Genomic DNA, 13,284 nt, shown 5'->3' with positions numbered 1-13,284 from the left:
TTTATGCATCTCTTTATTTGTCCATTTATACAACGTCTTCACACTTTTCGCAATGGATACAGGACAAGTGACCCCCCCCGCCACACACACACGCACACGCGCGCAAACGAGCCATTTGCAACAAGACATCATGTGAGACACAGACAGAATGTTGCCCGATAAAATGCGGAATGTACTAAATGCACATTAGATAGTAAACATAAAAAGCCATATTAGCATAATTTATAAGTTACAAAACAATAAAGACTCATTCTAATTACATTTACACAGAAAGTGCTTGAAGATAATTACTGTATATCGTCACCGAACATCCCATGACAATAAATACAGATCAAGGAACAGCTGCTTGCATCAACTTACCTACAACTGCAGTACTGTGAGTTATGCTTTAATGTGGAGGGCTAACCTCAGTTGACTAAGTAGCTGACCACAGGCTAGGAATGTAAAAATGGAACTCCTTTATTGTTGGCATATATTTTTTTAAAGGTAAAACTGCAGATGTTCAAGTGCTACAGAAAAATAAAAGAGGAGGAAAAAATCGCTCCTCTTATAAAATTCTCTCCCTATCCCAACTGTTGATCGATCAAATATTCACAAGGCTGAGATACAACCGGCTACACGTGTGAGCGCAGTGACATGGGAAAAGAAAAACACACAAAAGACATTCGTTGTGACGTTGATGACAGAAATGGTCTCAAAAAGGCATTTTTGCGCATTTTGCGAACATTTTGGCTTGTTCTCAAATTAAAGGGTCAGTAGTGCATCTACTTCCTCTATGAAGTGTAACATTTTATTGAACTGCAGGACCAATGCTCAAATGGCTCCTATGTTACAGTTAGTGATGGCATGAACTTGGGGAATAAAACGTGATGAGATCATTAAAAAACAACAACGGCTCAGCAAGGTTCATTCAGGACATGATGGCTTAAGACTTTGATAGAGGAAATTGCTTATTTCTTATGAGGGCAAAGACATAGCTGAAATATGTGGTCCCAATCGGCCAGGTTGACACATTTACATGTAAAAAGTCCAGTAGCTGTAACCAGATGGTAGCTTGGCTACAGAAAAAACAAGAAATCACCAAACAACTAAATATAAAGGTGAATTGTAGACTTGTACTCGTGAAATATTATTTAAAATAAACACCCACACCAAGACACATGTGAAAGTCTACTTTTGTATTTAGAAATATGAGTCATCCAGATATTTAAAGAAACTATTTTTTATTCTTATAAACATAATTCTCTCCATGTATAGTAAAAAAAATGGCATGTGTGTGGCAGGTATACAGTATGACACTGCCATGCCTCTGATACAAACTACTGTCTTTGGTTGCTAAAATAGAAATGGACACTTTCTATGTACTATAAGTGAAGTGTGAAAACACGGTGAATAAAGCTACGCGTGCAGGAGGGTGTCAACGTGAACGTGGTGTCACCTGTATAAGGTCATTGATGGCTTGCAGATTGCGGTTGTGCACCATATATACACACGCAGGAATACAGCCATGACCAATTCAAAAACATTGGACTCCTTCATGTTGACGGCCACTTTCCAGCAACTTAATGACATGCCGATGTTTGCATCAGTGGAAATGTCCCATGGCCTCTGCAGCCTTCACTCTTACCAGAGGGTCGGGATCTTGGAGCAGCATCACAAGGCCTGAGGAATATACACATACACATTCACATTAAAGATAAATACTTAAGTACAGTGAAGCCCCACTAGATGGTGTTTCATCTTTTGCGCCCTCAATATAGTGTGGATTTTTAAGTAATCGTTTTTAATGGGATCTTACAGTGTACACAGGTCAATCAGAATTCAGTGTTGCATCTCAAAATGCCGGACAGCATCGAGCTCAACTGGATATAGATGCAGCGTAATGAAGAGCAAGTAGGAGGCAGAGAAGTGCCCCTACTAAACTTTTTGAATGCAATGTCTTCCTGAACAACAGCCAGAGTCATTCATTCATGATCACACCTACCTTGTTTTTGCAAATCCTTTATCATATGCAAAACGGTTGTTACAAGCACTGCGAAGACCTCTGTTTTCGCAAAGAGCGCTGGGTGACACTGGCGTGTAATTCTTTCGCTTTGCGAGAACAAAACTGTATCATTCCAATTTTCTGGTCCATTTTACGTGCCCTATTCTTTTCTTTTCTTTTGGCCACTCAAACAACAAGTGTTTGCCTGAATGTGAACAGTACATCGCACCGAGGCATTTCGCCGAATAACTCCATAACAACGGCCAAGAGCAGTTAACGGGACAATCAACAATGCAGTACATTGGCTGACTGGCGACTCGGCATTCTGTAAATGACATCACTTGCCGGAGATTGCTGAACAAAAGCATTTTCGTTGTCCAGCGCGGTGCTATGGGTCAAACTATAAACCTGGGTGGTTTGCTTGAAATAGTTTTAACCTTAAGTATTACTCAAAAGATGGTTGGCCAAGTTTACTTCACACTTGACCTTTAAGTATAGATCTGGTTGAATATTTTTGGAACAATGTCTTATTTTCATTTTTCCAAGTAGTAGTATTATTATTATACGAAGGTCTCATTTCTTAATGGTGAGAGGGTGAGGAAAACTGTTAAGGGAGGGATACTTTGTTTGTTTTGAGTCTAAATGGGTTTAAAGCTTTTGGGAGGAGAAAACCCCCCCCCCCCCAAAAAAGGTTTCCTCTCTCTCACAGATCGCCAGTGGGTCTGGACTGTATTCCCACATAATAACAAGTACTGTGTTCTATTGAAAATATGTGACAGCTGCTTCACCTTTTGTGATGGTGCCCATGTTGAGGTGAGCATAATGCTCCTCTGGAAGGTTCCCCAGCAGAAACCCTGATAAACACACACAGACATACTGTATTAGCAGCTCAGAACAAATTAGCATAAAAACACAAGAGCTTGATTTAGAGAATGTCGATGAGCGATCGGCGACTGAACTACTGCATCCAGACCTATGAACATTGCAGCTCCTGCTCGGACTTCAGACCAGTTGCTCTTGAAGAACTGGAGAACGGAAATGTGGTAGAAGTTCAGCATGCCCGGGAAGTCTTGGATCTACAAAAACACCAAACATATTCTCATGATAAGAGATTTCTACATTGATTGTGACCAATACAGTACTCTCAAACCAAATATGGACTACCATTCTGAAAACATCCATCATTTTATTTTGCGCCAACCTAATTCTGGTCACGGGTGAGCTGGAGCCTATCCTTGCTGACTTTGGGCGAAAAGTGGGCTACACCCTACCGTAGAGGTAAGATCGGGCCTAAAAAATCCAGTCTGACCCAACCCGGCCCGGCCCGCGGGTATTCAAGCCCGACCAGGCCCGAGCCCGACCAATTAACTTGATTTGCAGGCCTGAACCCGAAGCAAACCCGAAATTTCTTATTTTATTTGTGAGGACTCGGGAGGAGGAGGGGTAATTTATGATAACAAATTAAAGCCTGTCTTCTGTAACAAAATCTAAGTTAAACAAGACTGTATAAACATTTACATCTTTTATATTTCTGTTTCTACAGAGGGTACATTAGCCGACAATTTTCCATCATTGACATACTTTTTTAAGAGTTGATGGGAAAAATTTAAGGCCATCCGTCATTTTGACAGGTTGAAAATTGGGCCATAAACCACAGCAGCAGTACGTCCTTAAGAATCTAGCGCGGCACTTTTAAGAGAGAGAAACAGAGAGACGAAGAAGAACAATGACGGGTGGATAATAGACAGAGACAGGAAGGAGTTCTTTAAATTGTCATTGCAAGAGTTTAGTACAGTACGTGTTGTGATGAGGCGACTTCTGTTTTTTTGCGAACCACGGTCTCTCATGGCCAAAACTATTCACGGCCTCGAAATGCCTCAGCACATTCAACATATATTTATTTTTAAAAAAGTCAGCGAGAGAGAGCCCGACCCGACCCGAAGCAATGATTGCCATTTTAGGCCCGACCCAACCCGAAATTCAGGCCAGGCTCGGGCTTAAGATCTTACCTCTACCCTACCGCGACTGGTCGCCAGTCGGTCCAAGGACACACACAGCACAAGTTCACCGTTGCCCTATTCTGAAAAATCTGCCCATGTCCTTTGTATAGCCTGTCTTCATGAGTACGTTAAGATTTTGTCTGTCAGTCTGTCTCACCAGATACTTGGTGAGATCGTTGATGAACTCCCCGTAGTGCAAGCTCTTGTCCTCATGGAGGTGGTTCTGAAACATGGCTGTGATCTGCTCCGAACCCACCATTGGAGCGCACACACGCATCGCATACTTGCATGCCTGGAAACAAATGAAAGCGCGTTCGTAGAACAAACAATTGTTCCGTGTTTACCGTGCCACAAGTTGATGCACATGGACGTGGCAGCGTGTTTCCTACCTTGACCACTTGTGGGTTTGGATCAACCAGGTGTAAAAGCAGGCTGACCAATACGTTGTGTATCTGGTCCTTGAACACTGGCTCGCCAGAACCAAACTTGGACAGTTTCCCCATAAGGTGAATAGAAGCACAGCGAATCTCGTCATTCTCCTGGGAGCGCACAAACACAGTCTAGCATGTCTCTTATCTCATATCTCTTATCTTATCTCAAATAAGATTGCTTTTCAACTTACACTCTCTAAAAATGGTTTGATCTTCATGAAAATGTAAACCACCAGTAGGTGGACATTCTTCTTATCCAGGTAGAGAAGAACTTTTGAGAGACCGGACATTGCCTCAAGAGTAATCAGTTTGCCTGCACAAAAGATCAGAGACAAAACAAAAACAAAAATGAAACAGTGCCATCTAGTCCAGGTACAGTGGATGAGTTGTTATTTTAATCAACCAAGACAAAGAAAATATGGTTCGGTTGCGGTGTAAAAGCGATACGGCCACCATCCGAACCGATTGGCAAATCAACAAATTATTGGGTTGCAGTTCGGAGATTCACAATTGAACACGTTCCAAAAACATGACAAAAACTCTTGCATCTCACACTATATTCTGGCATTTACTGGTTTATTGTGACACGCCATGTGTGGCACACATTTTGTGTTACGCTAGCTCAGAAAAGGGCAACTCGCAGATCGCAAACCGCGTGCACCCCGCCCTGACCACACTGAGTGACCCCTTGATTCAGGAAAAAAATAATCGTAATAAATTATACAGACATACACAGTAATCCCTCATCACTTTGTGTTTTCGGTTTTGCAGCTTCAGTGTTAAAAAAAGTAGCCTCCTCGGCGGCCATGTTGCGGTTATGCTAGTTATGTCCCGATTACGTTTTTTTAATCACCAGGACAGAATCTGAGTCTTTGGTTCTAAGTATCTGCCCATACAGAAACCCGATCCAATAATTAGGCAATGCATTAAGAAAAAAAGAGCGTGCATCAGATTTTTCAAAAATACAGCAATGTCCAAACAGAAATGTATACAGACGCTCCCCAGCTTACGAACGAGATACGTTCCGAACAATCGTTCGTAAGGTGAATTCGTTCCTAAGTTGCTTCAGTGCTACATTTTTTATGGAATGTTTCTCCATCTCTCTTCTCAAGATTTTCCCTCTTTTCTTGCTAATGATCGTCGATTACATCAGCACTGCACCTTTCACGTGTTCAATTATGCGATCTTTCTGTTTACAAATGGTACCGATGGTCGAACATTCATGTTGTATGCACGTGCAACGCTCACCATTTTCTCACCCGCATCAAGCTTCTTTATTATTGCCACTTTCATTTGAAATGAAATGGCTTGCCTCTTCTTTACACTTCCACTCTCACTAGAAGCCTTTCGCTTTTCACCAACCATATTGAATAATGGATGCACGAGATATTTAACAACTGGGCATAGGAAGCCGAATTCGGGGTGGATGCTGGGCGAGCTCTCACAGCGCCTCACGTCGGTATTAGCGGCGGAAAGAAGCACTTCTACCTGTACTCGGAAAAAGGCGCGCAATACAAAATCTAACTTTTTCTTTTCTTTTTCGACATACCCGTAAAAATGTTAGTATGGACCGTTGTTCGTAACTCGGATGTTCGTAAGTCGGAGAGCGTCTGTATACAGTACATCAATTTGTATTTCAATGTCGTTAGATACAGTATTCATATTACGTGGACAATTCCACCAAATCAATGCAAATTACTTATTGTAACACTCTCGAAATAAACCCAACCTGAAGTTCGATGTTACCTTTCTTTTTTAAGCACTAAATTTGATGATACACATGTTGAGCAACTCAAAATATGCATTTGTCCAGCTCAGGCTTGTTTTTTTTTTTTTTTACATGTCATTGTTTTTCTACCGGAACGCTTTGTGGAATTTTAGCATTTAAATGATCAAATGCAGGAACTACCGCCACGGCATTTATGCCAATTGAATCTTAACTTTAAACCTAATACACATGAATGTGGAGGACGCTTTATAAAAATGACTGATGCGCACGTGCACCACTTATGTGGCTATAAAGATGAAAGCATAGATTTTTATTGCATTATGAAAAGTAACCAAGACCGAGATGAGAGAGCTATTAACTGTCTCAGACCAGAGAACAGGAAATACCCGTAACACACGCATACTGCAGTGCAGTTGTCCAACCTGACAATTACCTGGGTCATCTTTTTCCTCCATGCCTGAACTCATGGCTGCAAGTAGTTCTTTGGCATACTTGTTCACCTGCAGAGAAGAAGGCATTGAATCGTGAACTTGCACCAGTTTTACCAGCGTTCGCACTTGCGTTTACATGCACGTGTACCTTTTCAGGTGATCCGACAGCGATATTTCCAAGACCCCGCACGGCCAACATGCGGACAGTGCAGCATGGATCCGATATCCTTTCCATCATGTTATTCATTAACACGTCAATAAACATCAACTCCGTAGCCACGTGATGGTTCAGGAGCTACCAAGAAAGAGTCATTCATTTCAGAATACTTTCAAAAAACCAAAAAAACTCAAACATTTTGCAAACATGAAAAGATTTCACATAAAAAATGCATAGCATGTGATTTTACTCGCTCGTTGTCACCTCAGAGAAGAAAGCTGTGACGGTGATACGCTGACACTCATAAATGTTGTTCAAGGTAGGGCATAAACACTCGACAATGGCGGGCAACCTGGGACCGGCATGTTTCGCCATTGCTCTGTTGATGAGAGAAATGGATCTGAATTGAGACCTCATGGTTAGAGGGAGGTATAGGGGGAATGTAAAACGGTGAAAAGAACCTAATTCTTGAGACAACAAGCGGTACCAATTGTCATTTATATGGATTGATAACCAGAGGCTTCTACACTTCCAATCCCATTGTTCTGTTCAGAACTCACATTATTGCAATTACTGGCAGCAATCACACTAATAAATGTGGTCCAAGTAGCAGTAGTACAAACCCAAATTCAAATGAACTTGTGTAAGGAAGTTGAATACAAAGATGGGCAAATCTTTTTCGATCTATTTTCAATGGAATGCACTACAAAGACAAGATATTTCCTGTTGAAACTGATAAAACTTTTTTTGGGAGTGCAAATGTTCATTTTTCATTTGAGATGCCTGCAATATGTTCCAAAAAAAGCTGGGACAGGGTTATGTTTAACAGTGCAATTTCGCCTCTCTTTTTAATAACACCCAATAAGCATTAGAGAAGTGAAGACACCAATTGTTGAAATTTAGCTCATGCTCTTTCCGATTCTTGACTGACATACAACTTCAGTTGCTCAACAGTCTGGGGTATCCAATGTCTTATTTTGCAGTTCATAATGTGACAGATGGGTTGCAGACAAATGTAGTGTCTGTTGTCTTGACGCGTCGTAGCCCGTGTAGTGGGACAGACTCAATGATTGGCCATCTGGCACCTGGGACGCTTCCATTTTTTTTTTTTCCGAATAGACAGTCTATACGGCCCCTTCCCCACCATCCAGGAACGGACCCAAAGTCTCTTTTTTTTCTTTTTTGGCTTTTCAGAGCAGAAAATAAACACACACAACCCATCTGTCGACATGATTTTGAAAGCTGCTTGCTCCGCCTCCCCGACGGACATGCGCTGATGGACTAATTTTTTACGAAAGCAAACGACGATTGGGCAGGTTCCGGTCGGTGATGGACTTGTAGCGAGACACCTCGCTCGGTTCACGACAGACACGCTATATCTGGTAGTCTGACAGCACGATCGTCATGACCGACAAGTCTGAGAAGGCCCTCATGTCCTCACAGATCCTGGCTTTTGAATTTTGCACTGTTAACAATCGACAGGGTCCTCTTTCGCCTGGAAGACACGAATTTCATGATTTCCAAAAACAATTTGAAATGCGCACTCGTCAGGCCACACTTTTTCATTTTGCATAAGTCCATTTTAGATGAGCTTGAGCCCACAAAAACCGCCAGTGCTTCAGGATGTTGATGTATTGTTTTCGCATTGTATGGCAGCGTTTTATCGGGAAGTGATCCTGAGCCCATGTGGCAAAATCCTTTTCACATGCTAAAAATGTTTTTAATACAGTGCCGTCTGAGAGATCGAAGGTCATGGACATTCAAAGTTGGTTTTCGACCTTGCCGCTTACAAGCAGAGATTTCTACAGACTCTCTGAAAATTGTCTTATGGACCATAGATGACGAAATTTCTAAATTCCTTGCAATGGTACATGGAGAAATGCTGTTCAAAACCTTTTATACCCTATAACCTTATGCACCTTTTATACCCAAACATGACACTACAAGACACCCCCACGTTAAAAATAACTGCTTTTCAGTTCGGACATTAAATATCTTGTCTTTGTAGTGTATTCAATTGAAAAGGATTTGCAAACAATTGTGTTACGCGTTTATTTACGTTTCACACAACAAACCCTAGAACATGAAGTCTTAAAAGCATACATATACTTACGGAAATTGCATCTTAATTAACCTTGGTAGACGTTTCTTCTGACGTCACAAAAATATTTTCTGTGCAGTTTATCAGGTTTTAGGGTAAACTCGGAGTTGATCTACTTTCCCAAGTTTTTAGGGTGCAGTTACTCTACTGTATACTCGTATGCTATTATTAGCTAATGCTATAAAAAATGCTGTCGAAAATTTCGATTTTTAAAAAATTGTTATTCGGTTGCCCTTCTGACCAACAAGTGGAGGAAGCGGATGGGCACCCAACAATGCATATTACCTCTTTTCAAGGATTGCTCATGTGGGATTCTAATGGGTGGTTCTCAACCTGCTTACGATGAATACCAATTCGCTCTGAATCAATTGCCAATATTTACCTGTAAGAAAAAAAGATAATACAAAGTGTAATGCGTTTACCTTGCCAGTAGCGTTACTCCAGTGATGTGCGTCTTCTCTTCCCTCATTGCGTCCCAAGCTTTATCCTCTTCGAGTCTTTTTAACACCTCATCTAACTGAGCTCTCGCTACCAAGATTCTCAGCGCATCAGCCGCAACTCTGTACACACAGGGAAGACAAAATTATGCGTCACGAGAATCTGCTTCACATAGGTGGCACACACACACACAATGACAAATATGATGCTAACCCTGCAACGTGGACTGAGGCCGTGCGCTTGGTGGAGTTATCCTTTGGTGCAGACACGCCAACACTAGCTGCCAGTCTGACAATGAGACAGGAGAAGAGCTGAGAAAACTTGCTTAGCGCTGGCTCCTGGCTCTGGCCATTTAATAACAATTCCTTGAGACCACATGTCATCTGGGGAAAAGAAAAAAAAAATCAAATCCCACATTTGTGACAATCGTGCACTGCAATACCGTGATGGCAGCATGAAGTGTGCTTGTCACTTACAGCAAGTGGCTTATTTGTAGCCACCTTAGTTGTTCCTCCTCTGATCAGTGACTCTTTCTTGTCCACGTAGGGCGCCAAGACAGAAAGTTTCTCCATCACTATCTCTATGATTTGACTGGCCACGATGGGGTCTGCTCCCAAAGCCATCCACATCTCACTGGTCCAGCTGAAAAGATAAGAACTAGAACTATAAAAAAACACATTGATATAGACAGTCTGCGGGGCAAAGGGCTGCCAAGTATTTGCATGAATTCTTTCATGGCACTCACGTGTGTAGTGACCATCTATTTTAAAAAAAGGGTATCATTTGTTGTATAACTACCTGTCATACGGTAGAGGTTGGTTAACTAGCGTATTGACAACAGTTTGGAGATGTTGAGAGGCCATGATTAGCACCGTCTGCCCAACTGCCACTCTCACCTAAATGCACATACAAGTTATTTGCATGCATAAGACAATCGTGCATTGTTTGGTTACCATTTGAAATGTGAATACGAAATACTGCCCAATAAAAGGCAATAATTAAAATGGCATGGTATTGCCAGAGCAAACCTGCTCCTCAGTGATGCTCTGCAGTCGTACATGAAGCACCTCCAGCATCTCTGGTACCTAGCGCAAATAAATTAAGACCGTATGAGACCACAACTCTTTCAAACGAAGCAAAAAGTACAGTGTGCAGCAATCAAAGCAAAGCTGGCTTTAAGCATTTGCAGTACCATCTCTTGCAGTCCCCCTCCTCTATTCTTCAGCAATGTGTTCAGGATGACAGAAGAAGCTCTGCAACAGTTTGTCTGACTGTCAACCAGACCCTCAAACAACATGAACACCAATGTGGTCATCTGCGGCTGAGGCAGACGCTTGCTCATCACCTGAAGTGCATTAGAAAATGGACAGGGATATCACATTGGTTACATTGACATGCAGTTTAATTAAATTGCGGACTCAGTGTAAAGCAACACAGAGTAAGAGAGCATTGCTGCTGAATGATAGATTAAAGATATATTCAATAGTTATCGACTGGATATGTGCTGAAACGTACCTTGGTGAGCTCAGAGCAAGACTTGTAGAGGATTGAATGGTCTGGGTTTTCCAGTTGTGTTTTAAGGGGCAAGAGACCTTCCACAGCGTCATCTTTATAGTCAAGAGCGAAACCTGAATTTGATATTCAGAAGGATAAATTAAATTAGATTAAAATCCTTTCTATGTCATAATCTAGCATATGGACACAAGCACCCGAAAAAAGGGATGCATGCAAATGATTTGAAGAAATCTTGATGACTATACTGTACACCATAGTTCCAGCAGAGTCATATTACGTGAATCATGTATGCTTTGGTCAGAACAGTTGGAAAAAGCCATGTTTTCAGTTCGAACATGCCTTTGCCTCAGTGCACGAAGCATTGTAAATTTGTAAAATCCATAGTTGGGTTAGTTCCACAGGTGGTCATTTCTCAGTGAGCTTTCATCGATATTTCAGGATTGCCCAGTCGGTCCGAGTCAGCCAAATGGCGTCGAAAACGGACTTACCGGAAACACGTCACAAGCGGGTGCCGCATACCTGACACTCAGTCAAATTATAAAAAAAGAAAACAGTGTTGTCTACCTTTCAGTCCCACAGAATACAATGATGTGTATCACATTGTTTTCATTTCACAGATCACTGTGTGTGTGTGTGTGTGTGTGTGTGTGTGTGTGCGTGCGTGCGTGCGTGCGTGCGTGCGTGTGTGTGTGTGTTTTATTTTTTCTTTATTTGCTTGCGTGTCTGTGCGGCGCCTGCGTAATGGACTGGGCCCATGTGGGTCGGCTTGAAATACTGATGGAAACTTTTAGACGATGCTCACCTCTGGTTAGGTGGGTGAGAAAGAACTCTTTTTAGATGCACTTTTCGTTAGCATTTTGTCAGTGTATGTCAACCTGAAACTAATGAAAGTTGATTTGGGGTGGGGGGGGGGAGCAGATAATAAATAAATAAATAAATAACCAGACAGCCAACACATTATAGAAACCCAATTCCAACAAAGTTACTATGTTGTGTTAAACATAAATGAAAACAGAAGACAATGATTATCACATGCTCAGCCGATATGTCATTGAATAAACCACAAGGACAAGATATTTCATGTTCAATTTGATAAACTTTGTTCTTTTTTCAGCAAATAATCATTAACTTTAAATTTTATGGGTGCAACGCGTCCTAAAAAAGCTGAGACAGGTGGCAAAAAAGACTTAGTAAATTGCGAAATGCTCATCAAACACCTGTTTGGAACATCCCCCAGGTAAAACAGGCCAATTGGGAACAGGTGGGTGCCATAATTGGGTAAAAAAGGAGCTCGGTCATGCACAAGCCAAGATGGGGCAAGGTTCACCTCTTTGTGAACAACTGCATGAGAAAATAGTTGAACAGTGTTAAGGACAATGTTCCTCAATGCACAATTGCAAGGAAATTTCACCAAAAGGTTCAGAGAAACCAATCGTGCGGCAAGGCGTAAAACCAACTTTGAATGTCCATTACTTCTGATCCTGCATCAAAACCCAACATCAATGTGTAAACCAATGTCAGTCAATACAGTTTGACATTACATCCCAAAGTGCAACTTAAATCTCTACTGTGAAACGCAAAAGCCAATGACCACCCAGAAATGCCGCTGGCTTGTCTGGGCCCGAGCTCATCTAAGATGGACTGATGCAAAGTGTTTTGTGGTCTCAAATTGCTTTGGGAAATTGTGAAGGTCGTGTCCTCCAGGCCAAAGAGGAAAAGAACCATTTGGACAGTTATCGACGCGAAGTTCAAAAGCCAGCATCTACGATGGTATGGGACTGTGTTCGTGCCAATGCTAGGTACTTAACACAGCTGTGACAGCACCATTAATGCTGAAAGGTACATACAGGTTTGTAGAAACATGTTGCCATCCAAGCAACGTCTTTTTCATGGATGCCCCTGCTTATTTCAGCAAGACAGTGCCAAACTATATTCTGCACATGATACAACACCGTGGCTAAATAGTAAAAGAGTACATCGGGAATTCATACAGATACTAGCCTGACCTGCATGCTGTCGAGACCTGTCTCCCATTAAAACTATGTGGCTCATTATGAAGCATAAAATACGACAACGGAGACCTCGAACTGTTGAACAGCTGAACCTGTACATCAAGCAAGACTGGGAAAGAATTCCACCTCCAAAGCTTCAACAATTTGTTTAATCAGTTCTCAAACATTAATTGAATGCTCTGAAAAGGTGATGTAACCCATTAGTAAACAGGACTCTATCCCAGCTTTTTTTAACATGTTGCTAAAAACCACAAAGCTCATCAATTTGAACTTTAAGTATGATTTTGAAAATCATTGTATCCTGTTTTTATTTTTTATATATATATATATATATATATATAAGTCCGCAAACGGTCCACGAGAAGCTGCAAAACAGCAAGTCACATAGAGCAGCATATACTGTACTCCATGTATATGTCTGAAAAAATCCGCGATGCACTGAACCCGCGATAAACGAACCGCAAAGTAGCGGGGGATCACTAATAT

At 41.6% G+C, this 13,284-nt stretch overlaps 1 protein-coding gene across 2 annotated transcripts in view; it reads right to left on the bottom strand.

The window, feature by feature from the left end:
- The window catches only part of mroh1 (maestro heat-like repeat family member 1), a 45,634-nt gene continuing 32,350 nt past the window's right edge, over positions 1-13,284 (bottom strand). For both annotated transcript variants that reach the window (XM_019893000.1, XM_019893002.1), the window contains 16 exons: positions 10,787-10,899; positions 10,464-10,616; positions 10,300-10,356; positions 10,070-10,167; positions 9,748-9,913; positions 9,485-9,654; positions 9,256-9,393; positions 6,997-7,111; positions 6,724-6,870; positions 6,578-6,644; positions 4,607-4,728; positions 4,374-4,523; positions 4,142-4,276; positions 2,958-3,060; positions 2,773-2,838; positions 1-1,662 (listed from right to left, as the gene is read on the bottom strand). In XM_019893000.1, the coding sequence (XP_019748559.1) occupies positions 1,586-1,662; positions 2,773-2,838; positions 2,958-3,060; positions 4,142-4,276; positions 4,374-4,523; positions 4,607-4,728; positions 6,578-6,644; positions 6,724-6,870; positions 6,997-7,111; positions 9,256-9,393; positions 9,485-9,654; positions 9,748-9,913; positions 10,070-10,167; positions 10,300-10,356; positions 10,464-10,616; positions 10,787-10,899 (1,877 nt within the window). In that variant the 3' untranslated portion in view covers positions 1-1,585. The remainder of the gene's footprint in view (positions 1,663-2,772; positions 2,839-2,957; positions 3,061-4,141; positions 4,277-4,373; positions 4,524-4,606; positions 4,729-6,577; positions 6,645-6,723; positions 6,871-6,996; positions 7,112-9,255; positions 9,394-9,484; positions 9,655-9,747; positions 9,914-10,069; positions 10,168-10,299; positions 10,357-10,463; positions 10,617-10,786; positions 10,900-13,284) is intronic.

Source organism: Hippocampus comes, unplaced genomic scaffold (assembly GCF_001891065.2).
Source record: "Hippocampus comes isolate QL1 unplaced genomic scaffold, H_comes_QL1_v1.1 scaffold94, whole genome shotgun sequence".
Classification (NCBI taxonomy): Eukaryota; Metazoa; Chordata; class Actinopteri; order Syngnathiformes; family Syngnathidae; genus Hippocampus; species Hippocampus comes.
This window is presented reverse-complemented; position numbering and strand designations above follow the sequence as displayed.